The 27,492-nt window shown below is 37.2% G+C and overlaps 1 protein-coding gene across 1 annotated transcript; it reads right to left on the minus strand.

The window, feature by feature from the left end:
• Positions 1 to 1,590: 1,590 nt before the first annotated feature.
• pgm2l1 (phosphoglucomutase 2-like 1) lies at positions 1,591 to 27,492 on the minus strand. The gene is made up of 14 exons (XM_053647114.1): positions 27,121 to 27,492; positions 19,551 to 19,718; positions 16,150 to 16,256; positions 15,583 to 15,667; positions 15,404 to 15,487; positions 15,025 to 15,218; positions 14,755 to 14,944; positions 12,011 to 12,108; positions 10,785 to 10,965; positions 10,168 to 10,261; positions 5,084 to 5,213; positions 4,536 to 4,725; positions 3,330 to 3,463; positions 1,591 to 3,139 (listed from the first exon to the last, which is right to left on the minus strand). The coding sequence occupies exons 1-14, from the start codon at positions 27,220 to 27,222 to the stop codon at positions 3,037 to 3,039; spliced, it is 1,860 nt and encodes a 619-aa protein (XP_053503089.1). The 5' UTR covers positions 27,223 to 27,492; the 3' UTR covers positions 1,591 to 3,036.

Below are 27,492 nucleotides of genomic sequence, written 5' to 3' on the forward strand. Positions count from 1 at the left end.
CATCCTACAGGTTTTCACAGATTGCCACATACTGTATATCAGTGGGGAGTAGAGGGGAACCATACAAGAACATTCATCTGCCAGGAACTCAGTCAACCATGTGCTGAGGATCTGGCATGATAGAAGTGCTTGAGATAACTTGAGATCTTTTCCTCTCCTCTCCACCAAAAGCTGGTGTGTGGTGGGCGTTCTGGCACACTATGGCTGCCGTTGCATCATTCAGGTGGATGCTACCCACTGGTGGTGAAGATTTCCCTCTCATACAATGTAAAATGCTTTGATTGCGTAGAAAAGTGCTATATAAATCTAAGTTTATTTGAACTGTTCGGGGCCAAGCACAAAAGGTGCGCTGGCACCTATTCTATCCGTTAGTTTTCCTATTGTTCTTCTTCTTCTTCTTGAGTCTATGACAACACAGAACTGCTTGCTGGAAAGTTATGAAATTTGGAACACAGATAGAGAACAGTACATTTTTTTCGGCGGTTTGTCCGATTTTCACCATAACTGAATCAGATCATCTTCAGACAATGATGGCAAAGAAGTTATCAAAAGCTTTTTGATCAACTCAACTGTTCTCGTATAGCACATCAACAAATTCGATGAATAGCATGCCAAAATGGACATGAGGCTGTCTCTCCACAATGGTTTGGCATATTAAGAAGAAACTTGGTATCGGTCACATCACAAGCATGAGTTGAGGCCTGCACGGTTTCGGTCACAAGATATGCAAAATTGATATTTTTGTTGATAACTTCTGAACAGGTTGGCTGAAAATCACCAGACTTGTCTCATTAGATTCGGTACAGCATACCATGTCAAACTGTACCTAATTTTCCCACTTTGAATTTTAGAGTAAAACGCTATATTCTACAAACGCATTGGCATACCATTATGTAGATTGGTAGGTGTCATCAGCACCATGCCCCGAAGGTACCCAAGAAGATTTGAGACAGCTCCACCTTGTGGTCAAAAAGTATAATAAAATTTTTAAAAATGCTAATAGCTTTGAAATAAGATTGCTTATTGTAATGAAAGCGGTCTTGATAGATTCCGTGAGTCATGCCAAGAACAATACCAATTATAAAACCTACTTTTTCGAACTCCTCCTAGACTCCTCCTGATTTTCACCAAATTCGATTCAGATCATCTTCAGACCATGCCAGCCAAAAGTTATCAAGCATTTTTTAACTGATGAAACCATTTCATTTAACACATCAACAAAATTGATGACATGATGCCAACCTGATTCTGAGGCTATACCTTTGCATAACTTTGGCATATTAACACTTTGTGTGTGGCATTGACCCCAAACCCTGACTACAGCACATCAATTTTGTGATTGTCTGTGTGTGTTCCATCCATCCATCCATCTTCTACCACTTACTCCTTTTCAGGGTCACGGGGAACCTGGAGCCTATCCCAGGCAGCATCGGGCACAAGGCGGGGTACACCCTGGACAGGGTGCCAGTCCTGTCTGTGTGTGTTTGGTGTTTTAAAATAATAGCTAAAAAGTATTAATTAAGCAGGGTGAAAATGTGCTTCCAAAGATTTTGCCATATAGTTTAAAAAATCTACTCCTTGACAACAGTGTGATTTGTATATTTTATTTAATTCAATTCACTTAAGCAGAAATTTAATTGTTATGGAACAAATGCAATATATTGAATATATTTGGAGTATCACCACAAATAAATATTTCATTTGTACTCATCCTTAGAATAATACCATAAAGAAAATATTTTTCTTGGTGATTCATCTAAAATAAACTGTTCTTTGCACCACTATACAATGCAAACAGTATGTGCTTTCTACCCATAGGTACAGTGTCAAGAATACACAAAATAAATATTTAGTCTGTCAACATCTCTTGAAAAATTTATATACGTCTTTAAAAAAAAAAAAAAAAAAAGATATCTGTAGAGTAATCTGAATACTACACACAAGAAAATTCAGTACATTGCAAGCAGCAAGAGTCTTCCTGCCTTATGAACTACTGTGCAAGTCACTTGTATGCAAAGAACATCAAACTCCAACATGTTCACATAATGCAATTTCAAATGATCACCCAATTGTCGATAATGAACAAATGTGAAATTAGTTAATTATCAGTCACAAACATAGCATCCATGATTTTGAGGTCTTCCCTTTTCTGAATTGTTTATGAATTCATAATTTATCTACAATTAATAAATGTAATACTACAAAATCTTCCATGTCCAAGAATTACCAATGTCACCAAAATGTCGCTGAAAGAATTTGGGACAATGGAATAAAATCTGTTCGCTTATTTAACCTTGCATTCCATGACATTCTTTCAATGACTATGCCAAACCTGTGGTGCACACAGAGATATGCAGTGCCTGAGAAAAACTAAATATACTACATTGGATAATGCTTGCAATCAAAATCTACACTCTTAATGTATTTAGTAATTGATGAAACTATCCATTCAACCATCACTAACTTAAACTACATATAATTATTTCATGGTGTTCTATTAATCCTAGATGTTTTCATTAAAATTTGCCCATTCTATAAAGCAGTACAGCAGAGTAGCATTACATAATCTCCCAGTAGCATGCTGGACAGTTATGGCATAATGTACTCCTGAGCAAAATCAGTTTTTAACTTTAGTGAAAGGAACACTATGTTGTGAATGACAAATAACCCAGATCATTATAACAACCACAGGGCCACTACATTAAAACACAGGAACTGACATTCCATATTAGGAAAATTTATTTAGTTAATTTAATTAGTTAGTCTCTGATAATTAACCAAAATATTATGGGATTGATAAAGCCATAAGGACATTTCAACATAATGACACTATAACAGCCAGGATACATAAATCATAATGGCAGAAACAGGCATGTTTGCTGACTCTAATGTTTCACACCTTAAGACCTTTGCACCAATGAATTAATTAAAGCTGGACATAATTTTATAGTGAGATAACATTACAGGCATTGAAATTATATTAAGTTGAAACTAAACCACAAAGATGCCTGCCCAATTGCTCCTGGTATGACAGAGCTATACTGATCTTTGGATCAGATTGTTCTTCTCAGGCTCCAGATACTCCTCCAGTAGAGCACAGGTCACTTTTGCTAACTCCTCTTCAAGACTTGAAATATCTCTGCAAGGATAAGAAAAATTATTATTTTGGTTCCTTTTTTTTTTTTAAGAATAGGCTTTCATTCTCTTTTCATCCTCCCATCCAAAAACATCTCACATTTCTTAGAGTTGCATACTGCACATACTGTATTTGTATCCAAAATATGAATCAAATCTGAAAAACGCCTTTCATGCCCCTTGAAGACATGTACCTTTTTCCAGGTGGTGCACAGAACTCTGTGTAGTACTTGATTTTGGGCTCTGTCCCACTAGTCCTAAGGGTGGCAACAATACCATTTTGAAATGTGAATGTCACCATTTGGCTGTTTTTGGACACTGGTAGGACCTATGAGAAGATGACATACAAACACAGATTCTTTAGTATGAATTTTTTCCCCAAACATCTCCAGTCCTGGAAACATGATGCCTCGGACAGTTTGATGCTTTTCCTACTTCCCACATAAACATATTCCAAGTGATTAAGCACTTCATAATGAACTGATCTACTGAATATGTGAGTCTGTATTTGCATAACGGAGTATGGAAAACCTTAAACTGTGCAGGGCATGGCACTTCCAGAACTGGAGCTGAGAATCTCGGAGCTAGCAGGTGCTACAAGTGTACATAATTATCTTGCCATTAGCCTAGCTGTAATATAAAAACAAGTCTCTGAAACTGTACTGGAAGTACAAAGATTTCCATTTTAAATAAATTATCTAACATGTCACTCCAAAATCTCCCATATGTGTTTAATTGGATTGTGATCAGTGAAGGCCATAGCATATGATTTTCATTGTCATCAAACCAACCAGTGAGCCCTCATGTGGAAATGGCAGAGTCATCCTAGTACAGACCAATTCCAAATACCATTGGCATTGATTTGCAGTGATGCTCCTGGTATTTATATCTAGATGTGTTAAATGACATAGAAAATAGCATATTTTGTATCAGACCACCCAATTTGTAGGAAAGCAAAAGATATTGTACCATGTTACTGACAGGTGTTTCTTGTTACCCAGGTGTGCCCTATTAGATTGAATGTTTAAACAATTAATAGCGCTGAACATCTGCTCTTGGTTTTAGTCTTCAGTTTCACCTGTAAATACTGCATGTGTTGTTAAAAAGGATAAGCCAAGATGAAGATCAGAGAACTGTCAATGGGAGAAAGGCAAGCCAATTTTGAAGCGGAGAAAAGAGGGAAAATCAATCAGAAGCATTGCACAAACATTGTGCATAGCCAATACAAGAATTTGGAATGTACTGAAAAAGAAAGAAACCACTGGTGTACTGAGCAACAGACACCGAATTGTGACAGCCAAGGAAAACAACATTTTGTACTCGGTCCATCTCAAGATAACTTCGAGGAAATACCATACCCTATCATGCATTATAACCACTGATATCAAGAGGATACATACACATTTTTTGTCAGGTTGGCTGCTATCATATCCTGTAGTCACATCTCTGATGTGCGTAATGCAGCATCCGCCACACTTCTTTGGGTAAACACCTTCGCCTTCAAAGTTACGTAAATGATCAAATATTCTCTTGACAGTTGGGGGGTCATTGCAGGTAACATAGGAAGTTCTTGAAATGTGGTAGCCATAACTGAACAAATACAGTGGAAAAAAGTGGTCATGACACAAACAGCCACATAAACAAATTTTGCATGTAAATGAATAGCAGCTTGACATATTATACATCAACATGTTTGTAGACACCATTACACAACATAATCTCACAAAACTTCTGCCTTAAGGGCTTAGAGAATTAATACTTATATTTAAAGACATGCATTGGCATATATCGTTTGATTATTCAAGAAACAAGATTGACTGGATAATGCTGATAAATATACAGTAGACTGCATTTAATTTATTCTTCATTATTTTACATCACTTAAAGGGATTCTTGGAAAGCATTAACAACAACAAAAGAATGATTTTTAAAAAAAAGCAGGACTCACGTTTCATAGATGTTTTGAAGTTGCTGGTTAAGTGTTACATTTTTTGTATGCAAATATACTGCCATCTCAGCAACAACTACAGCAGCACTAACTCCATCCTTATCAGGGACCATTCTTCCACACAGAAAACCTGGCGCCAAACACAAGCACAGCTAAGTAACCATAAATTAAATAGGCTACAAAAATTGCTGGAAAGGACAATTAGGGTATACAGTCCCCTCTGAAACTATTGGAACAGTAAGGCCAATTCATTGTTTTTGCTGTAGACTGAAGACATTTGGGTTTGTGATCAAAGGACGAATATGATATAGTTTTGAATTTCAGCTTTTATATCCAGGTATTTATATGTAGATGTGTTAAACGACATAGAAAATACCATATTTTGTATCAGACCATCCAGTTTGTAGGCGAGCAAAAAAAAATTGGAACATGTTACTGATAGTTGTTTCTTGTTACCCAGGTATGTTCTGTTAGATTGAATGTTTAAATAGTTAATAGCGCCAAAAATCTGCTCTAGGTTTTAGCCTTCAGTTTCACCTATGAAGACTGCATTTTTTGTTAAAAAGGATAAGCCAAGATGAAGATCAAAGAACTGTCAATGGGAGAAAAACAAGCCAATTTTGAAGCGGAGAAAAGAGGGAAAATCAAATCAGAGGCATTGCACAAACATTGTGCATAGCCAATACAACAATTTGGAATGTCCTGAAAAAGAAAGAAACCACTGGTGTACTGAGAAACAGACACTGAATGGTGTCAACCAAGGAAAACAACAATGGATAACAAACATTGCGAGAGCTGTGAAGAAAAATCCAAAAACAACAGTCATTATTGACATCACTAATAACCTACACAGGGCAGGGGTGAAGGTATCACAATCCACTCTTCAAAGACTTTGAGCGCAGAAATATAGAGGCCATAACACAAGATGCAAACCACTAATCAGCCTTAAGAATATGAATGCCAGATTGGAATTCACAAATAAAAATACAGAGATGAGCCACAAAAGTTCTGGTATCAAGATTAACCTCTACTGGAGTGATGGAAAGACCAAAGTGTGGAGAAAGTAAGGATCCGCTCATAATCCAAAACATGGTGGAGGTAGTGTCATGGCTTGGGCTTCCATGGTTGTGTGTGTGATGGTATGCGAGTGTGTGAATGGATGAATAAGCGCTTTGTAGAACCGACAAGGTTAAAAGGCACTATATAAGTGCAGACCATTCCATGGCTGCTTCTGGAATAGGTTCACTAATGTTTATCGATGATGTAACTCATGATGGTAGCAGCAGAATCAATTTATAAGTTTACAGGAGCATTTTGTCTGCCAATTTACAAAGAAATGCATCCAAATTAATCAGAAGGAACTTGCAGCAAGACAATGATCCACAGCACACTGCCAACTCAAGAAAGGACTTTAGGGGGGGAAGTGGAAGGTTTTAGACTGGCCAAGTCAATCACCAGACCTTAGCCCAATTGAGTATGCATTTCACCTCTTGAAGAGGAGACTGATTGGAGAAAACCCCGAAACAAACAAAAACTGAAAGAGGCTGTGGTAAAAGCCTAGAAAAGCATCACCATAGTAGAAACTAACAATTTGGTGATGCCAGTGAGTCGCCAGCTTGATGCAGTTATTGCAACCAAGGGATATGCAAACAAATATTAAGTGTTATTTACTTTAATTTACTTCAAGACTTATTTGTTCCTATACTTTTGCTTGCCTTATGACATTTAACATGTATATATATGTAAATACCAAAGAAATAAAAGCTGAAATCCTAAATTCACGTCTTGCATCCATATTTTGATCTCAAACCTAAATGACTTTACTATATAGCACAAACAATTTAATTAGCCTTGCCATTCCAATAGCTTCAGAGGGGACTGTACTTTATTTCCATAAGAAGTCATTTCAAAACAATAGCCAAGAGGCATATTTAATTTATTTCAGCTTTTATTTACTATCAGATTTTCAGCGGGTCAAACGTTTACATACACTTCGTTAGTATTTGGTGGAATTGCCTTTAAATTGATTGAACTTGAATCGAACACTTGAAGTAGCCTTCTACAAGCTTCTTACAATACTTTGCTGCTATTAATTTCTTATTGTACCAATATTTCAGCATTGAACTAGTAATTCTTCACCTAGGAATTTAATGTTTTATATTACTTTCTGCCAGTAATTTTATATCAATCAGCAAAGCCTTTAAAAATTAGGATGGTATGTAAAAGTACTGGCAGAAAAGTTGTTATAGTGTCCAATACTCCAAAGTACCTCTAGTGATATTTTGAGGAATCAGCCAGCTTCACACAAACAAATTTATGAATGCCCAGGTGAAGAATCATATTAGTAGTTCAATGCTGACATCTAGTGGTACAATTAGTGGTTAATTCTATATGCTTTGTCAAAGACGTCTTATAAAAATGTGAGAGTAGCTACTGTAGCAAGAACATTTCTGTTTCTGTAGACATTGTACATGCTGGAACTCAAGCCTGCCCCTAATTCTGATTCTAAGAAAATTTTAGTAAGCTTAATACTTGTTTTTTTTGAAAATAGCTACTATAAATATTTATATATTTATAAATATATAAATATTGAAAATAAATATTTTCATGGTGGGAAACAGGTTACAATGTAGCAAAAAATGTACAAAAGATTTTAAAGTTTATCTTCTATATAAAAAAAAACTAAAAATAAATCTGTCCTCAATTCATTAAAATATTTTCATATGAATCAACCAAGAGAAAAAAAGTCCTAGAGGAGTTGAAACCATCACAATTATAAAGGAGGATATTCACCCGTTAACAGAAACTTGTGAGTGATTCTGGAGTGACCTATTCAGCAACAGGTGTAGATGATATGGTCCCAGTGATTATCCAAGTAGAAACAACATTTTCTGCCAACAGCAGGGTTGATTTCATGAAGTTTTTTTTTGTACTACACTGATCCCAATCGGTTTACCATTTTTTGAAGACATGAGTTTCTAATGGGTTTGAGGTCTGACTGAAATATGGCAATTTTTGAGCTCTGAAAATGAGGCCTCCTTAGCAGCATCTGCTTGCTCATTCCCTGGAATTCCACAATGCCCTTGTACCCAACTAAAATAACTAAAATTCTGTGCCTCCAAAGGCCGCAGTCCATTTAAAATTTCTACAAAAACTGGCTGTTCATTTTTAAGAGGTGCCAGAGTTTGAAAACATTACTCCGAGTCTGTTATTATTAGAGAATTCTGTTGTTGAAAAGTTATAATATGATCCAGTGCCAAAATAACAGCATTTGCTTCTGCAGGGATAGACTTCCCCCAGGAACAGACGTATGTCTTGGTGATGGACGGTGTCCAGATATATGATTTGATGAGTGATGGATGAGTGATGGATGAGTTTTTTACAAAAGTTTCTGCAACAATATTAGCAATTTTTTTGCTTTGTGGTTAATACGCTTAACTTGAATTCTGCAATTTTTGCCCATCATACCGCATATGTGATGTGATTGCCAAGGAAGAGCACCACCCCTCTAAAAACCAGGTATTCAATTCATTAAATTTTATTTGTATAGTGCTTTTTACAAGAGACATTGTCTCAAAGTAGCTTTACAGAAATATATAAACACGGTATACAGATATTAAAAGTGCGAATTAATCCCAATTGAGCAAGCCGGTGGCGTGTACTGTGTCTAACCATGGCTGAAGTAAGGAAAACTCAACGCAGGGTCAACCCACGGAGAACTGCTGGACCAGACAACATTCCTGGCAGAGTGCTCAGAGGATGTGCAGACCAAATGGCAGATGTTCTCACGGACATCATCAACATCCCCCTGAGCAGCGCTGTCGTTAAATTATGCTTCAAGGCCACCACCATTGTCCCCATGCCAAAGAAGTCTTTAGTGTCCTGCCTCAATGACTACAGTCCCGTTGCACTCGCACCAATCATCATGAAGTGCTTCGAGAGGCTCGTCATGAGGCACATCCGGACCCTGCTGCCCCCTCACTGGACCCCCTGCAATTTGCGTATCTGACCCAACCGATCAACAGATGATGCCATCGCCACCACCCTACATCTGGCCTAGACTTCAGTTCAACATCCAACACAATCATTCCTCAGCATCTGATTGGAAAGCTGAACCTGCTTGGCTTGAACACCTCCCTCTGTAACTGGATCCTGGACTTTCTGACAGGGAGACCGCATTCAGTCCGCATCGGGGACAGCATCTGCAGCAGCACACCCCACCCCACTCCTACCCCACCCCACTCTTACCCCACCCCCCTCCATGGCCTCATATTTATGCCCCTGCGAAACAGGAAGTCATGGTTGAACAATTTCCTGTTCCTAGTCACCCAAATGTACTAAAAAATTTTTTAAATATGAATGAGAATATACTACAAATATATTTTTCTCATATGTATTCATAGGGGTGCCAGTAATTGTTGCACACCTATATTTAACAAATATATAAATTTTTTTATAAACCTGTGTTGTGTTTGCAATTGTTGATATCCATGAGAGCAGAGTATTTTTGTGCATTTTTTTTTAAACAAAAGATCAAAAGGTTTAAGAATAAAGATAAATTTTCACAGCCTTTTTTGCTCATATTTACCAAGGGTGCCAATATTAGTGGAGGGCACTGGATATACATGAAATACTTCATATCCTGTATCACCGATTAAAAAAAAAAAAAAAAAAAAAAAAAAAAAACACTTCAGTTCTACTGATAGATCTACTGAACAGATTAAGTGCTCAGCAAATTTCTGGTTAGGTAAAAGTCAAACACATTAAAAGGGATATGATCATACATTTGCCTTTACCTGCAACTAATTTAAACAGATTTTGTCATTGCCCAATATTAGTATACGAGCATCAAAAATAGTTTAATTTTGCCATTGCACCTAATAAGTAAATGTTATTCTTCTAACAGTTGACCATGGTGTTGATTGAGCAAGAAACTGAGAAAACAGAGCCATGTTTACTGGTGAACCAATATGCTTTTTAATCTTAAACAATTAATAATAAAGAAATGACATGAGCAATGGAAATATTGTATGCTTCAGGCTTACTATATGGGTATTCTGTTACAAATGTATATGTCTACTTACCAATGGACTCCTCAAAGGAAAAAATGACCTCCTTTCCTGTTTTAGCTAACTCGTGGATTTTATTTCCAATCCATTTGAAGCCAGGTAGTGTTTCCTGAGATGGTGAAACGTCAAACAGGACAAATGGAACAGGACACAGGCAGCCTTTCAATCGACAAGAGTGCAAAAGTTTAACAAATATGAATCAAATCTATAATATATATTTTATATGTCTTATTTGTGAATTTCTTAGAATATATGAAATTCAATTAAGGTTTGGATTTCTCTCATAGCTTTTTACCTTCTTTTAACTTTACCAAGAGTGCTGGAACTGGACTGTTGGAACTGACTGTACACTTAATTGCAATTATATAAGTGCAGATAATTTGAGTGTTTGCCTAACACTTACACAGACATTAGCAGTAGTATACTGAATAATACAATAAAGCACAAGAGATTCTGAGTAAAGCCCCAAACCGGGCATTATGCAAGGTGCTTAATTTACATCAAATATACGTACTGTATATCAAGGGCAAGACACCTTAGCTGTGGCAGTCATCTAACATACACTGATATAAGAGAAATAGAATGGTTTTCCTCTCTCACTGACGATAGCCCTCCTTACGGTTTTCACTAACCTCAAAATGGAAGCCCTCCATCTCTGCCATGGTCTTGAGGATTCTAGAGGAGACTGCAGTGGCCAGCATGTACACACACTCAATCTCAGCTGGATCTGGGTGAGTCTCCTTCCAGTTTAACAGCATCCACCAGCCCAGCAAAGCAGCCAGTTCATTCCCAGTAAAAATTTTCCAGCCACATCTGCCCACAAAAATTTTTTGGGGGAAATATTATTTTATCAACAAAATAATGACATGATAGCCATGGGAAATTCCTCAACACCTATTTGAGAAGAGGAAGATGAGGTTAAAATTTTAGGTAAATTAATAATTTTTTGAAAGTACTAAAATGTGCATACAGTTTAATCAATGCAGAGTTTTGTATTTCATTATTTTTGTGATAATTACACTCAGCATGACATTCAAAAAAAATACACCATATGGTCAAAAGTATGGGGACACCTGACCATCACACCCACATGGGCCTTCCCCAAACTGTTGCTACAAAATTAGAAGCAGACGCAGAATACACTGTCTTTGTATGCTGTAGCATTCAATTTCCCATCACTGGAACTAAGGGGCCTGAACCTGTTCCATCATGCCAATACCACTGTGCGCAAAGTGAGGTTCATTAAAACATGGTTTGCCAAGGTCAGAGTGGAAGAACTCAAGTGGCCTGTACAGAGACTTGACCTCAACCCCAAAGAACACCTTTAGGATAAACTGGAAAGCCGACTGCACCCCAGGCCTCCTCGACCTACATCAATGCCTGACCTCACTAATGGTCTTGTGTTTAGGTTTCGCACTACATATTTATAGGAGCAAAACGACACACCACAAGAGCACAATGTGGGTAACATAATATTTCACAGCACAAAATGCTTCAACAGGCACTACTCTCAGCACCGCTAATGGCCCACATTTAACACGCAAAAATCATTAAATCATCTTGTGTATTTCGCTTTGGCCATCCTGGGCCTGTGCCCAGGTGGACCTGTTCGGTAATTGATCCTTACATAAATGTATAATTTAGACATTTGTTTCATAAGGTTCTGATTTTTTTAACAAATGAGTTAATGTTATAATATTATACATTTTTTAAATAAATGTTCCATCAAATATTAATAATGGAATTTCCATGCCTATATATTTTTTGTCTAAAGTACCAAACAAAGTACTATATCTATGTATATATTAGTTGATATATCAAGTTACTATGTGTAGGCCTAAAACCAAGAATGACTGACTTATCACACTGCTCTGCAACAGCCAGGCGATCAGCATCAGGGTCTGTGGCCAGCACAATCCTGGCTCCCTCTCTCTCAGCAAGGTGAAGAGACAGCTCCTGCAAGGAGCAAATAAGACAATGTATGATTTCAACATGACACTATAGCATATGCTATAAATACTCAATTTGGTGATAAGGCTCAATGAAGTAGCCTTATAGTTATACAGTAATAGGACACTGAACATTATAACATTTCTGATTTGGCTATATAATCAATATTTTTTGTATTAAAGACAAAAATAAATATTCTGTACATAAAAGTATAGAATGTTATCGTTATTTTATTGGAATGATCATTCTACCAAGAGAAGATTCTTAGTTCTCCCAACACCCGCATTCTTTTCAAAACCTTTTCCTCTCTACTCTGTCCCCCTCTTCCCCCTTCCCCTACTTCTCTCACTGCAGATGACTTTGCGACTTTCTTTACCAACAAGGTTACATCAACCAGAAACCTGTTCTCAGCCCCAGACATGCATAGACTGACTCCTCCTCCGAGTAACTCCCATCTGACTTCCTTCTTTCTCCTCTCAGAGACTGATGTCTCTAAACTCCTCCTCTCCAGCCATCTCACAACCTGTCCTCTTGACCCTATCCCTTCTCACCTTCTTCAGTCCACACTATTACCTGCACTCACACACATCTTTAACACATCGCTCTCTACTGGCACATACCCTACCTCATTTAAGCAAGCCCGGGTTACCCCACTGCTTAAAAAACCATCACTCAACCCTGCTATAGTTGACAACTACAGACCTGTTTCCCTACTCCCTTTTCTTTCGAAAACTCTTGAAAGAGCCGTTTTTAATCAACTCTCAAATTTTCTCACACAGAACAACCTCCTGGACACCAAGCAGTCTGGCTTCAAGAGCAACCACTCCACGGAGACTGCTCTGCTTTCCGTCACTGAAGCCTTACGACTAGCAAGAGCAACCTCTAGATCATCTGTCCTCATCCTACTTGACCTCTCTGCTGTTTTCGACACTGTGAACCATCAGATCCTCCTGTCAACTCTCTCCAGCCTGGGCATCACTGGAACGGTTCTGCGCTGGGTGGAATCCTATCTCTCGGACAGATCCTTCAAGGTATCATGGAGGGGAGGTATTTCTGAAACTCAGCAACTCACAACTGGCGTTCCACAGGGGTCAGTTCTGGGTCCACTCCTCTTTTCTATCTACACTACATCTCTAGGGCAGGTGATTGAGTCTCATGGCTTCTCATATCATTGCTATGCTGATGAAACCCAGCTCCATTTGTCCTTCCAGCCTGACGATCCATCCGTCTCTGCACGCATCTCTGCTTGCCTTTCAGACATCTCGGTCTGGATGAAGGAAAACCATCTTAAACTTAACCTGGCAAAATCTGAGCTTCTTGTCATCCCAGCCTGTCCCTCAATCAACCACAACCTCACTGTACAGCTCGGCTCACTCACACTCATGCCAACCAGGATGGCCAGGAACCTTGGGGTGATTCTTGATGATGGCTTGACCTTTGCAGACCATATCTTAGCAACTGCAAGGTCCTGTAGGTTCATCCTTTACAACATCAAGAAAATCCGACCCTACATCACCAAACAGGCTACACAGACTCTAGTCCAGGCTCTTGTTATCTCTAAACTGGACTACTGCAACTCACTGCTTTCAGGCCTCCCAGCCAGCTCCATCAAACCCCTTGAGATGATTCAGAATGCTGCAGCGTGCCTCGTCTTCAACCAGTCCAAGAGAACCCATGTCACACCCCTCTTCAACTCCCTCCACTGGCTTCCTGTAGCTGCCCGCATCAAGTTCAAGGCCTTGACGCTCACCTACAAGACCTTGTCAGGAACAGCACCCTCCTACCTTAACTCTCTCCTGAAGGCCTACGTTCCCTCTCGCAATCTGCGATCGATTAGCGACCGATGTTTAGCAGTTCCAACTCAGCGTGGCGCAAGGTCCCTTTCCAGAACCTTCACACTAACTGTTCCTCAGTGGTGGAATGCACTTCCAATCTCAATCCGGACCGCAGAATCTCTCACCATCTTCAAAAAACAGCTAAAGACCCACCTCTTCTATGAACACCTAACCAACTCATAATATTTAAAAAAAAAAAAAAAAAAAAAAAAAAAAAAAAAATGCACTTACACCTCTACTCTGCACTTTGCTTCTTCTGGAATTCAATCAATAGATCTTGTATGGTAGCACTTTTTGTATTGTTCTCTGCTTGATATCGCTTTGCTTGTATCTTTCTCATTTGTAAGTCGCTTTGGATAAAAGCGTCTGCTAAGTGAATAAATGTAAATGTAATGTAAATGTATTGAAATGATCATCTTGGGGTTTCTGGCATGTGCTTTAGGGGTGCAGTTAGTATTGTGATCGCTGGCTGAACTGTGATATAGTTTGGTTAAATGCTTTTAGTTGCACTGACTAGTCCTTGGTTGTTGCTGTTGGTGTATGTACTGTAGATTTAAAAATGCAGATTTAATTGTCAGTGACTTCATGTGGACCACCACATAACTTAGTTTTTGTTTGTTTTTTTATTTAAACAGACAGGCTATATATACTAGAGCCTTTTACAGATGTTGATGTGTGAAAACCTTTCCTTGGTTCAAGCTGTATGGTGAAATTCATGCTTCTGAATACATTTGTACCCACTGAAACTCTACAGCATTCAGTTATTAACAGACACGACAGTCTTCATGTTTATCTTATCTTGGTTTCGTGTTCTCACCAAAACTGACTCTCCCTCTTCAGGGTTAGGGCAGCTGACAGTCGAAAAGTTTGGATCTGGATCCATCTGCTCTGGTACAGGGATAGGAGGTGGAAAGCCAAATGCCTGAAACGCCTTCTGGACATAGGCATGTCCAACTCCATGAAAAGATGAATGCACAAACTTCAAGGGAGACTGTCTGTTGAGCTCTCTAGAACAAAAGAATTACATCTCTAAATAACTACATACTGCATATAAAATCTTTTTTTCAGCAGTGGTGTTAGACAGAACCTGTGGAAGCAGAGAGTACTCAGCTCCTCCATATACCAGCTGCAAATGTCTTTCAATGGATCAGTCCTTAATGAGCTGCTCTCAGCCAGGTCTTGATTCCAAGACTCAGCCCAGGGCTCTGCATTTTGTTCTATACAACGTAGGATCTCCTTATCATGTGGAGAAGAAATCTGAGCACCGTTCTCCCAGTATACCTTTAAAGAAAATGTAAATAAAATAAAAAAACACCACATACACTGACCTGAGGCACACATTTATAACACATGAATATGTACCAAATAAGAGACTAAGATACAAGAGTTTATTGTAAAAAACTATTTTAAAAAATTTGCATCCAATGCATTCAATGACTTGGCATTTATTGAGGACCACTGTTTACCTTGTATCCATTATCCTCTTTTCTGTTGTGAGAGGCAGTGATCATTACACCTGCAACAGTTCCGCACTTCTTTACAGCATAGGGCTGCAAAGGTTAAATTATTTAATAAGGAAAACATAATGAGTAAACTATGCATATTAGATGCAATTCAAAACAACTTATTAAACACAGTATCTTACCACAAACGGGGTAGGCACATATGTTGAAAACAGATAAACTGGAACACCCTTACTAAGCATGACCGCTGCAGTCAAACTTGCAAGTCTGCAAACAAAAAGGTGGTAATATTAGGAAACCAATGCAGACAAATTTTCTGTACAGTCCATTACTTAGTTGAGTATTAGGATGGCAAAGGGCACATTTTAGTATTAATCAGAAACCACATTGATAAGTTTCACTTCCTTGGTTTAGTGCCTATTGTCCATTAACAAATTGTTCTCACTGAATTAACGGTAAGACGCGAGTTACAACTAAAATATCCTTGTGAATGAAGCCCAAATTAAGTAAACTATCAAATAAATATTTAAAAGACATAATAAACATAGAACACACATGCCTTTAATTAATTTTATTTCTAAAATATACTGAACATTGTTTGATAATTCACAATAGCACACAAAATATTTAGAATTTGAATATTGCAAAAAACAATCTACTGGTTAATCAATTAATCAATCAATAAATAAAAATGTTTATACATGTGAAACCTTAAATGTGCAAGTGAAAAGGTTATGAATGTTGCCTACCGTTCACTGGTGCAGCCACTGCACTCCTGTGCTCGTGTGTCATATCCAACCACCAAACCTCTGCTCCACAGATCAGGGAAACATTTAGCCAAGTATACATACATCCCCTATAATGAAATTGCACAGGTGGTTACTGGCATGTGATACAGATTTACAGAATACTCAGATTCAGGCTAAAAAAGGAAATGATTTACCACATTTTGAAAAATATAATAATACCCTCTGGAATTATTGCCACTATTAATCAAATTGAACAAAGAAGAGTGACTCCGCTACTTCAGAGGATACAGAAAAGCAGAGCACAGGGAGGCTTCAAAAAAAACATTATGAAACGAAACTCAGTTCATAAACTCTGCAATGACTCATGTCCCTGAAAATAAAAATTGCAAATAGCAAATTTTATAAAGCAATTTTTTCAATCTTAAATTGAAGATGTCAATCATTCTGGAGGATTATGTATGGAAGTATACAAATCAGACCAAATACATTCTGCAATATATATATATATATATATATATATATATATATATATATATATATATATATATATATATATATATATAGATAGATAGATAGATAGATAGACAGACAGTCATGTGGAACAATAAGCACACCCCATGGAAATTGTTGGCTTATTTTACATATTTGGACAAGCAAACATTTGATCCTCTTCGAAACAATGCCTATAAATATAGTTGATACACTATCAAATAACACATAAAATTAACATTTTGTAGTAATTTTCACAATTTAAATTAACAAAAAAACAAACATATCAGTCACATAGAAAAAATAAGTACACCCCTACATTTATTACACCTTCTAATCCATAAAATTAGAATCAGGTGTTCAATATTGGGTGCAGGTGATTAGAACCTGCTTAGGGAATGCAGGTAGAACCTGGTGGTCTTATTTAAAATGCTCATATTTACTGTCTGGTGTTCCCTTTGCTATTGAGGTGTGTGGTGTCATCATGCCAATATCTAAAGAGTTCTATATGGCCTTCAGATAAAAGGATGTGGATGCCAACGAGTCTGGCAAAGGAATTAAAAAGATCTCCAAATTATTTAAAATACATAATTCCACTGTAAGGAAAATAATCTACAAATGCTGTAGATTTCAAATGACTGCCAGTTTGTCCAGGACTGGCCGTCCCAGCAAATTCAGCCCAGGAGCAGACCATCTGATGCAAAAAGAAGTCTCCAAAAACCCAAAAATTTCATCATAGTATCTGCTAGTAAGACTTGCAACTGTTGGTGTCAAAGTGCATGCTTCTACAATCAGAAAGAGATTGCACAAATTTGACCTGCATGGGAGAAGCACCTCATACCAACTGCGAAGCACAGTGGTGGAAATGTTAAGGTTTGGGGTTGCTTCGCTGCCTCAGGGACTGGGCAGCTTGCATTCACTGATTTAACAATGAATTCTGCATCATATCAAAGAGTGCTTGAAGATAATGTGAGGCCGTCTGTCCAAAAGTTAACGATGAACTGAAAGTGAACATTTCAACAGTGTAATGATCCTAAGCACACTAGCAAATCCATCAAGGAATGGCTCAAAAAGAAGAAATGGAGGGTTATGGAATGGCCTCCTGAAAGCCTGGATTTGAATCCCACTGAAATGTTGTGGGGGGGATTTGAAACGGGCAGTACTTGCAAGAAAACCTTCAAACATCTTTGAAATTCCAGCAGGCCTGGTAGACAATTATGCAAAATGCCTACAAGACGTTATTTCTGCTAAAGGGGTCAATACTAGCTTCTGAGGCCAAGGGTGTACCTACATTTTTCACAGAAGAATGTCACATCTATTGCCATTTCTGTTGAATAAATGACTGAAAAAAGTAATTTTCCTTGTGGTTTTGTGCAAGTATATCAACTTTATTAATAAGCACTATTTCAAAGATGATAAAATGTTTGCTTGTTCAAATATGCGCAAAAAAAAAGCCAAAAAAAAAAATTCACATGACTGCAAATAAATAAATAAATAAATAAATGTTATTTTTCTGTCCTGTCTGTTGATGTGTTGTAATGGTATTGTGTGAGTGCATGTCTGTATGCATTTAAAAGTTGTGTAACATTTTTTATGCTATAGAATCCTATTGTATTGAAATGCATGCCATGTTGCCAGAATATAGCCTGGTCCATAAATATTTGGACACAGACATATGTTCGTTATTTTAGCTGCCTACCACAGCATGTTGTACATAAAATTAAGTTATGAATATGAGCTCAAAGTTTGGCTTTCATTTGAGGATATTTACAAGTGAAAGGTGTAAGTTGTAAGAATTACATCACTTATTATATGTGCTACAGAAACCAAAACTAAATGGTCATAAATTAAACTGTCATTTTTAATAATTGGCTGCAAATACTCTGCAGTCAGTGACTCAAATCTGGAACCTATAGACATCACCAGAGATTGGGCTTCTTTCTTGGTGATGATCATCCAGGGATTTACTGCAACTGTTTTCAGTTCCTGCTTGTTCTTGTGGTGTTTTGCATCCAGCAAGTGAAATGTTGTTTAATCGGATTCAGGTCGGGTGTTTCACCTGGCCACTGCAGAACATTCAAAGCCTTGGTTTGCTTTCGAAGTATGCTACAGGTCATTGTCCATCTGCACTGTGGAGTGCTGTCCAATGAGTTTTGAAGTATTTGCTAAATCTGAGCATATAATGTAGCCCTATACACTTCAGAATTCATCCTGCTCCTTTGGTCAGCAGTCACACCATCAGTAAATACAAGGAAGCCGTTCCATAGGCACCATCTTATGGTGCCCACACCATAAGATGAATTGGTACGCTTTGGATCATGAGGAGTTCCTTCCCATCTTCATACTCTTCTCTTACCTCTGGCACCCTGTGGGCTCATGCCTACAGATAAATCACATCTGTGCCAATATTCAGTATAACAACTTGATTGCTAGTGCGATGTTACGTTTATACAACAGTTCTATAAACAAGAATCTGTGTTCATTATTAATATCAAGTAACTGACATTTTTGACACAATATGGCCAAAAATGTTGTGTTTATTTTTGCTCTGCTACTGGAAATAGATCCTGAAGAAGCCACACTCACTTTAGAGCCCATCAGCTAGCTCACTAGTTAGCGGACACTGATTTATACATTCTGGTTAAAGGTATTATTTTCATATTTTCACTCAAAAGTTATATTCCATTAAGAATTGTTTGTCTGCTGATGATGTCACTAACAATAACAGTTTCAAACGGAATGGAATTGTACATGGTGAACACAGACAAGAGGAGGGATACCCACAATGAAACGTCCCAGTACAGTTATAGGAAAGCACTCTTGGACAGCAACCATCTTGCAATCAAATTGTTGGACAAGAACTAACTATTGTATAAAATTATGTATATATAATATAATAATTGAAGCCAAACCTGTGTTGACTGGATGACAGTGAGATCATTAACACGGGAAAATCCAGCTCCCATAGCTGCTCTTAATCCAGCTGTTCCAAAAGTCAACCGTGAGCACAGTCTCCTCCTGAGTTCTTCTACATGGGTTTCCTGGATCAGGCTTTTAATCTGTGCCTGCGTTGCTGCATTCTAACAGCACCACAAAACAAACAAGCAAACAAACAAACACACACACACACACACACACACACAGTTAGTCCTGAAAAAGGTGACTAGAGAATTTTCTTTAGTGTCATTAGTGCTGGGCGATTTTCACAATTAATTCAGATAATTTTAATTAATGTTTTAACACTATTTTCAAAATGTTCTAATCGAAATGGTATATTTATATATGCATATTTACATTTTTAATTAAAACATCCATAAATGGTTAAAAGTTACCAATGCATTGGTTAAAACCAAAACAAAGGAAAAGCACAGTCTTTTTAACACAGTCTCCTACAGACTGTGCTACTCCCAAACATGGCATGCTTAGATTAAAAAAAATAATAATAATAAAGACGCCAAGATAAACAGCCAACAATTTGCCAAGGACTAAGATCATAGCAAAGAAATGTGCAAATATCACTTCAGATGTATGGAATTCTACAGCTCTGAAAAGTCAAATGAACAAGTTTATCTAAAATACAACGCTGCATGACATCCTAAGTGGAATTACATTGTTTTCGACCACAGCACGTTCGACAGACAAAGTGGGAAAATGATAGCCTCCATGTTCCTATCTTGTTAGCAACAATCTAGGCAGCTAGCTCTGATAAGTGATGTATATTTTCTAATGTTATCTAATACTTGCATGTAAAGTATTACTTAAAACTTTTACTTTATTTCTAATACTGTGTGCAACCATGCTGATTTGACATCACTCTATAAATCGGAGAATTCGAATTTGAGAAGAATACCCCAAGCTGACTTCTCAGTTGCATTTCATTATTTCATTATTTATTTATTTTTTATTCAATGCCACAAGAAAAACAGGTAATGGACATGGTCACATTATTTACAACATTAGTGCTGCCAGACAAAATTCATTACACAAAATTCAATTATTTTAAAACATTGCATATTTTCAGTGCTTTTTTTGTTATTTGTTTGTTCCAGAAAGTTTATGTATAATTCAAAGTTACTTATAAAATTCATTAAATCTGGTTTACAAAGAATCCATTTATTCTTATGTATATGGTGTTTACCTAATAAAATAAGCAACTGAACAATGTATTATTGCTTACATTCCAAAATCTCATTTTGAAAATTAAAAAGCACATCGAATACATAAATTTCTTTCACACATCCCAGTTTTCTATTAATACAAGTTTCTAAATCCTTTTTTGAAGAAATTCAGTTTATGACAACAAATATTCATTCGAATTAATAAACTGCCTTACTAAAACAATCCATTCATTGAACCAAGTATGATAGAACAGTAATTTGTTTTTAAATAGTACATCTTGATTGTTCCATATGAAATAACTGTGTGGTGATAAATTGTGCTTGTGGATCAAATTCCATGCTAACAGGGTTTGTTTATGGAAATTGGCCAATTTGACAGGAATTATGCCAACAAAAATTGCACTTCAACAAAAAGTGGAAACCCCCAAGAGTTTTAAATAGATAATTAGGAAATACATTCCAAATACTTTCTAATCCTTCATAAACTCCATCAACCATTTAATTTTGAAAGTGCTACAAAATCTAATACCTCAAGGCCCCCTTGCTCTTTAGTGCTACAAATTACCTCCTTTTTTAAAATAATGTGGCTTTTTCCTCCAAACAAAGTCATAAAGTATCTTGTCTAATCCTTAGTCACCCTAGGAGGGACATCTAATGATAACAAAATATACACATATCTAGATATTCCTTCTGCATTTGACAATAAAACCCTTCCAAATATTGATAAATCCCTCATTAACAAAGTAAATTTGTTTTTAATTTTTTCAATATTTGGGTAAAATTTTATTGGCTCCTTTGTTTTTCATCTTACAAAATTACTATACCAAGATGTTACTTTTTGTTTAACTGGAATACTTTCTATTTCTGTAAAAGAATATTCTTTAGGGGGAAACAACACAGATTTGCAGTTGCATTTCATGACAGGAGATATGGTCCCCATTTACTCTGTCAATAAAGAAGGGTTCACCAAGGTGTGTACGAGTGCCATCTATAGCAAATGGTGCAAAAAAAAAAAAAGTTTTTTTTTAAATATCCTTTCATTACATATATTTAACAGAACCATTGTTTGCTATAGATGCTGCTATTTTTGCACATTTACATTTTTCAAAGTGCATTTTAATAAATAAACTGCAGAATTTTACTATTGCATTATGTAAACACACACACACAAACAACGAAACTGTAATTGACAATCATTCATAAATTTAAACAAAAAATCAAGATTTTGATCTTTTATTTTATATTGCCCAGCCCTAAGTGTCATCACTAAATCTTATTTCCTTTTTTTTTTTTTTTTTTTTTTTTTTACCTGGTAATGTCATGGCAAACAATCTTTTCAGCCTAACAAAAAACTTCAGAGACAGAGAGTTAGTAGATGTCAAAAAGTCATTATACTTCATTGAAACAATAAAGTAACAGTCTGCAGAAAGTCTGAATTATACAAACACGTCTTTATATACATGTTCAGATCATGTCGGGGTCAACAAAAGTAACTGTTTACATTTTCTTCAGTCATACAGTGGGCAGCCAAGAGATTTTACATTACCGTTGTTTATTAAAAGGCTTCCTGAACAGTGTCTGCTTTTTGCAGAAGGGCAGTAATGCTGAGACTATGCACAGACTGTACAATATAAAATGTCATAGCAAAGCTGAGGCCAACTAAACATTTTATACAGGCCAAATAACAACTCAGATCTAATAGCAATACATCCAATGCATCATTCATATATAATCTTGAGGAATGAGACCAGATTTGTGTGATTAGTCTCTATAAAAGCAGAAAAACAGATACTAGAACCTGTAAGGGAGCATCAAAATAAACTAATGAGAGAATAATGATAATGAATCTTTATTGGTCACATATACACTACAGCACAGTGAAATTCTTTGCTTCGCATACCCCAGCATGTTAGGAGGTTGGGGTCAGAGAGCAGGGTCAGCCATGATACAGCATCCCTGGAGCAGAGAGGGTTAAGGGCCTTGCTCAAGGGCCCAACAGTCACAGATTGGCAGTGCTGGGGCTTGAACCCCCAACCTTACAATCAGAAACCCAGAGCCTTTACTGCCAAGCCACCACTGCCCACTGAATAACTGGATAGAGCTTAGTGTTGTCACGATACTGGAATTTCCAACTTCGATACTGTGAAATTTTTTTCCTTATTTTCCATGATTATGATTCAATCATTTAAAATCGGTTCAATGTGATTTTTGCTTACTCATGGTCCAATGAAGTTTTTGGGTTCCTGTCCTTGAGTATGTTTTTTGTCAAGGTGTTTTATCTTTTGTCTCATGTTTTTGTCTCATGTTTTTCTTAATTGACCTTGGGTATGTTGCTTTCACGTACAAAAGCCAACTGCATCCAATTTATGTTTAGACTAAGATTGAGACTACGAAACGCTGTAGTGCCCAGGGTGTCTCTGCGAGCATAATAAACCATCTCTTTGACTATACCCTGGCACTTGGTCTCCAGATTCTCCAAACATATTACTGTACTTCTGGTGAAGCTGAAGCATTTTAATCATCCAGAAAAGATTTACATCAATACAATACCTTGAAAAATATCGATATACGATTCCATTTCCGATACCACGGGGAACATTACGGGCATACAATTGCAGATTTTTATTAAAAGATAAATATAATAAGGCTACAGCATGACACCAATGCATATTTTTATATTCATGAAAACTTCTTGAGGTAGCGCACTTGTTCAAAAGCCTCTAAGATTGTCACTTAATCAAAAGGCAACAGAGTACAGGGTAAATAAATCAAAAACACAGTGCAATCTTGTGCATTTTCAAGTAAAAATAAATATCTTTCGCACACACCCCACACCATATCAACAGCTGTCAAGTGCAAAAGCCACTAAAGTGCAGGTAAAAACAAAAGCAGTGCAATCTTGTGAATTTTCAAGTAATAAATGAGTAAAAAAAAAAAAAATGGAAATAACTACTATTCTCATATATACAGACGTTCTCTACAGAGGTGTGTGAGAGTGACACCAATTACAATGACACCAACTAGCAAACTACTTGTAACAGGACAACACACTTAACAACAGTTTACTGGGCCATCTTGTTTAATGCTTCACTGATGTTGAAATGGGAGCTGTTACCAACTGTGTCATCCTTCAGGTGCTTTGCTAAATTAGTGTTGTTAGCACCTTTTGTAAGAATTGCTCTGGAACAACATTTGCATATTGGCTTGCTTGTGTCCTTTGGCGTTCCGTGTTCATTATCCTCAAATCCGAAATATTTCCAAATAACGCTCCTGCTGTTTTCTGTATCCACCAAAACCGGTTGCAGAGGCTATGCACTTGCCATCTTTCTAACGCCGTAACAATTCTATGGGAAGCCAAACAACTCAAAAGCTGGCCCAAACTGAGCTACTCCGAAGAACCGCACAGTGCGGACCAAATACCTGTGCAACTCACTGGCTAGCGTGGCGCTAACCACTGAAGAGAACAGCGCTGACCAATTGACATGCGTGACCCACTGGACAGCATGGCACAGGTGGGTTTTAACCATGCTGTGCAGACCATTTTGGCCTCCCAGCACGAGTGACAACACCTGAGAGACCCACTGAGCAGTGCAGCACAAATTCATTTGAATTCGTCCACAAATTTTTACTATAAAATACTACTTATATCAACAGTTCCTATAACAAATGGCGAACAGGGCTAGGAGAATATTTGAAACTACTTTAAACAGTCCCAAGTTTTATTCATAGTCATATTCAGACTGTTTATCTTTAAAGAACAGGAACATGTAACTGTAAGCCTATTTGCATGGCTGTAAGTAATCAAATGATTATCTATTTAGTCTCCCAGTTTATTTTGCACTGCACTGATCAGTGGGTCGCGCAGATCTCATGCTGGGAGGTCCGAACAGGTCTGCGCAGCACGTTTAAAACCTGCCCACTCGCACTGCCCAGTGTGTCATGCATATTAATTGGTCCCCGCTGCGCTACCCAGTGGGTTGCACAGGTATTTAGTCCGTGCTGCACGCTTCTTCTGAATAGCTAAATTTGGACCAGCTTTTGAGTTGTTTCGCTTCCCATACAAAACGCTATTCAACCAGAGCGAATGAGACGAGTGGCGAGAAGACAGCACTGTGATTGAGTGAGTGGAGGCGGGCCTATGTGGGCACTGCGGTGTGTGTCAACTCGCTGTCGGAGAGAAGAGAGAGTGAGAAAAAGCCACTGGTATCAGTGAATCGGTACTGCAGAAAATGAGTATTGAAACTGTTTCAAATATTCAGAATCGTTATGTGAAAAATATAGATTTTTCTATACAACACTTGTAGAGTTAGTAAAACATTCTCATTTACTATTGATGTTTAAGCTGTTTTCACCGTAGGAATTTGATTGCTAGCCATTGCTATGGTATGTGAATACTTTTGCAATTACACTTTACAAGCTGGATCCAGATTCATACATAATTACAGATTTAACTTTTTAATTTCATTTTCAGGGCAACTAGCCCACCCAGAAAGCAGACAAAGAGTTTAATTCAGAATGTGTACAATATATGTGAGCATATGCTCCTTAATATAACATACTGTATTTATTGTATATAATTAATCACAGTGTGGTAAATCGTCAATTTCAGACAATGACAAGCGTTTTGAGTCATTTGGGCCACAGAAGATTTAGTACGAGGCACTGTGATTCAACACTCCTATGTCCAAGCATGCATTAGATGTATGTCTGTGTCCCTTCCAGGCCAATAATAGACGGAAATGTCATTTTTAAATCATATGATGTATGGGTTACTTTACAGTTTTATTTCGTTTCTCTGAACACCAAATTAATATCAGTAGTACAACATGTTACATATTTTTTAGCTTTAAAAAGGAAAGACATTTTAAGAATACCATGTGAAATTAAACTTTCCTAAGGCCTGCATAATCTCCCCATAGACAAAATATAACTATCAAATATTAAAATATCTGTGCTAAACACAATCTTTCATTAGATTTTTAATAATCGTCTTAAAACTCGGCTAATTCATGTCTCCAGCAGGTTTAAGAAAATCCTCAGTTAATCCAAGGACTCAACAGTGGAGTTTAAGAGAACACTTAGGAGACATATTTTTCTGGTTGAAAAAAATATGCTACATTTCATACGGACTGTGTAACTGCTCTGAAAGATACATGGAGGTTTTCACACAATATCATCCGCACACGGTGCAGATTCACATGCATTCACCCCTTACGTTTGGACTAAAATTACTTATAGAACGAAAGATGCAGACAGACCTTGCAATCTCTGATGCTGGTGCTGTCACTTCATTCATTTCATATGAACATGTAATTTATGACTTGTGAAATGCTGTTTTCTCAAGAAGCCCTTAAGCAATAGCTTATAGTTTGTATTTGCAGTTTGCAATGCTTTATGACCTAAACCTAGATGGTGCATTCAGTGTGCACTTGCAATGCATTGAACCCCAAAAGTGCTGCTGCAGATGTACTCCCCAGCAGCAGAATTTAGCCTGCAGACTAATTTAAATGTCTGCCTCATAGCCTCCGTGTGCATATAAATTATAGCTTGTTTTGTTTAATTTGACATTCAACTTTGCAGGTAGGTGGATATTTAGAAGCAGAACTTTACATTTCAGTGATCAGCTGCCACCTTCAAATCAATTTACAGCATTTTATTTGAATGAATCACAAAGAAAGTGTTTGTGCATGTATTCCAGCCTTCAGAATTCATAAGCAGAGCTTCCACTGCAATGATCCAACAGCCAGGAGCCATATAAAAATACTGACCACTGATGACAAAGCACATTAATAGAAAGTGACTTGTCTCATATACTAAATTAGTAAGACTGCCCTTTAGATCTCTGTGTGAACTCTGTACGATATAATTCAGTTGAAATTGAATTTAATTAATCATTATGAAGATGAAGCTGGATTGGTTATATTGCAATTATGTAAATAAGGGAATAAAAATATATTATGAGCCTTAGTCTCATACACACAGACAATTTACTTTCCTGTACAATACAGAAAGTACCGTAGAAGGCACAGTTCAATATACAGTTCTACTATTTGTATTACGCACAAAACAATGTTTGCACCTCTATATTTTATTCTTATTTTACTGCTTTGCTGTTGGAGCTCTGAAACTTAATAATTCCGCGCACGTTTATACCAGTTATGCTATGTAAACCCTATAAACTGTGATGTGACCATAAATTTTAATCTTTCCGAAGTTTTGCTTTAAAGGAAACTTAAACTATGACACGGTACAGTATATAGATCACAGAATCGTCACTATGTCTGACCCAAAGCCCATATCGAATTTAACATCTAATGGAAAAAAGGTGGAAATCAAAACGTATCTAATAAAAATAAACACTAACCTTATCCCAGCTGATCCACTGATTTACCAGCTTGTCCAAAGTGGCATCTCCAGTGCTCACTAGAGCATTGTCGTTAGCGTCGAGATCTTTATTTGACCACATGCTGACCAAAAACACAATTAGGCACCGAAACGTGGTCTTCCCAATATCTCTTACGTTGGACTGGATGTTAATTTACCCCGTACAAGCGCTAGATGGGTTCAGCGGTTCAAAATCAGTTAGGTAAACATTCCGACACTGTATATCTGACACGCTTGAATATGTTAGCTGAAATTAAATACAGAACCAGCAGTGCGAGATTCTCGAGTAATATCGCGAGACGATTTTACAAGAAGGTTCCAGTTCGGTCAGTCCAGAGCAAATGCGGCAGAC

This window comes from Ictalurus furcatus, chromosome 17, assembly GCF_023375685.1.
Source record: "Ictalurus furcatus strain D&B chromosome 17, Billie_1.0, whole genome shotgun sequence".
Classification (NCBI taxonomy): domain Eukaryota; kingdom Metazoa; phylum Chordata; class Actinopteri; order Siluriformes; family Ictaluridae; genus Ictalurus; species Ictalurus furcatus.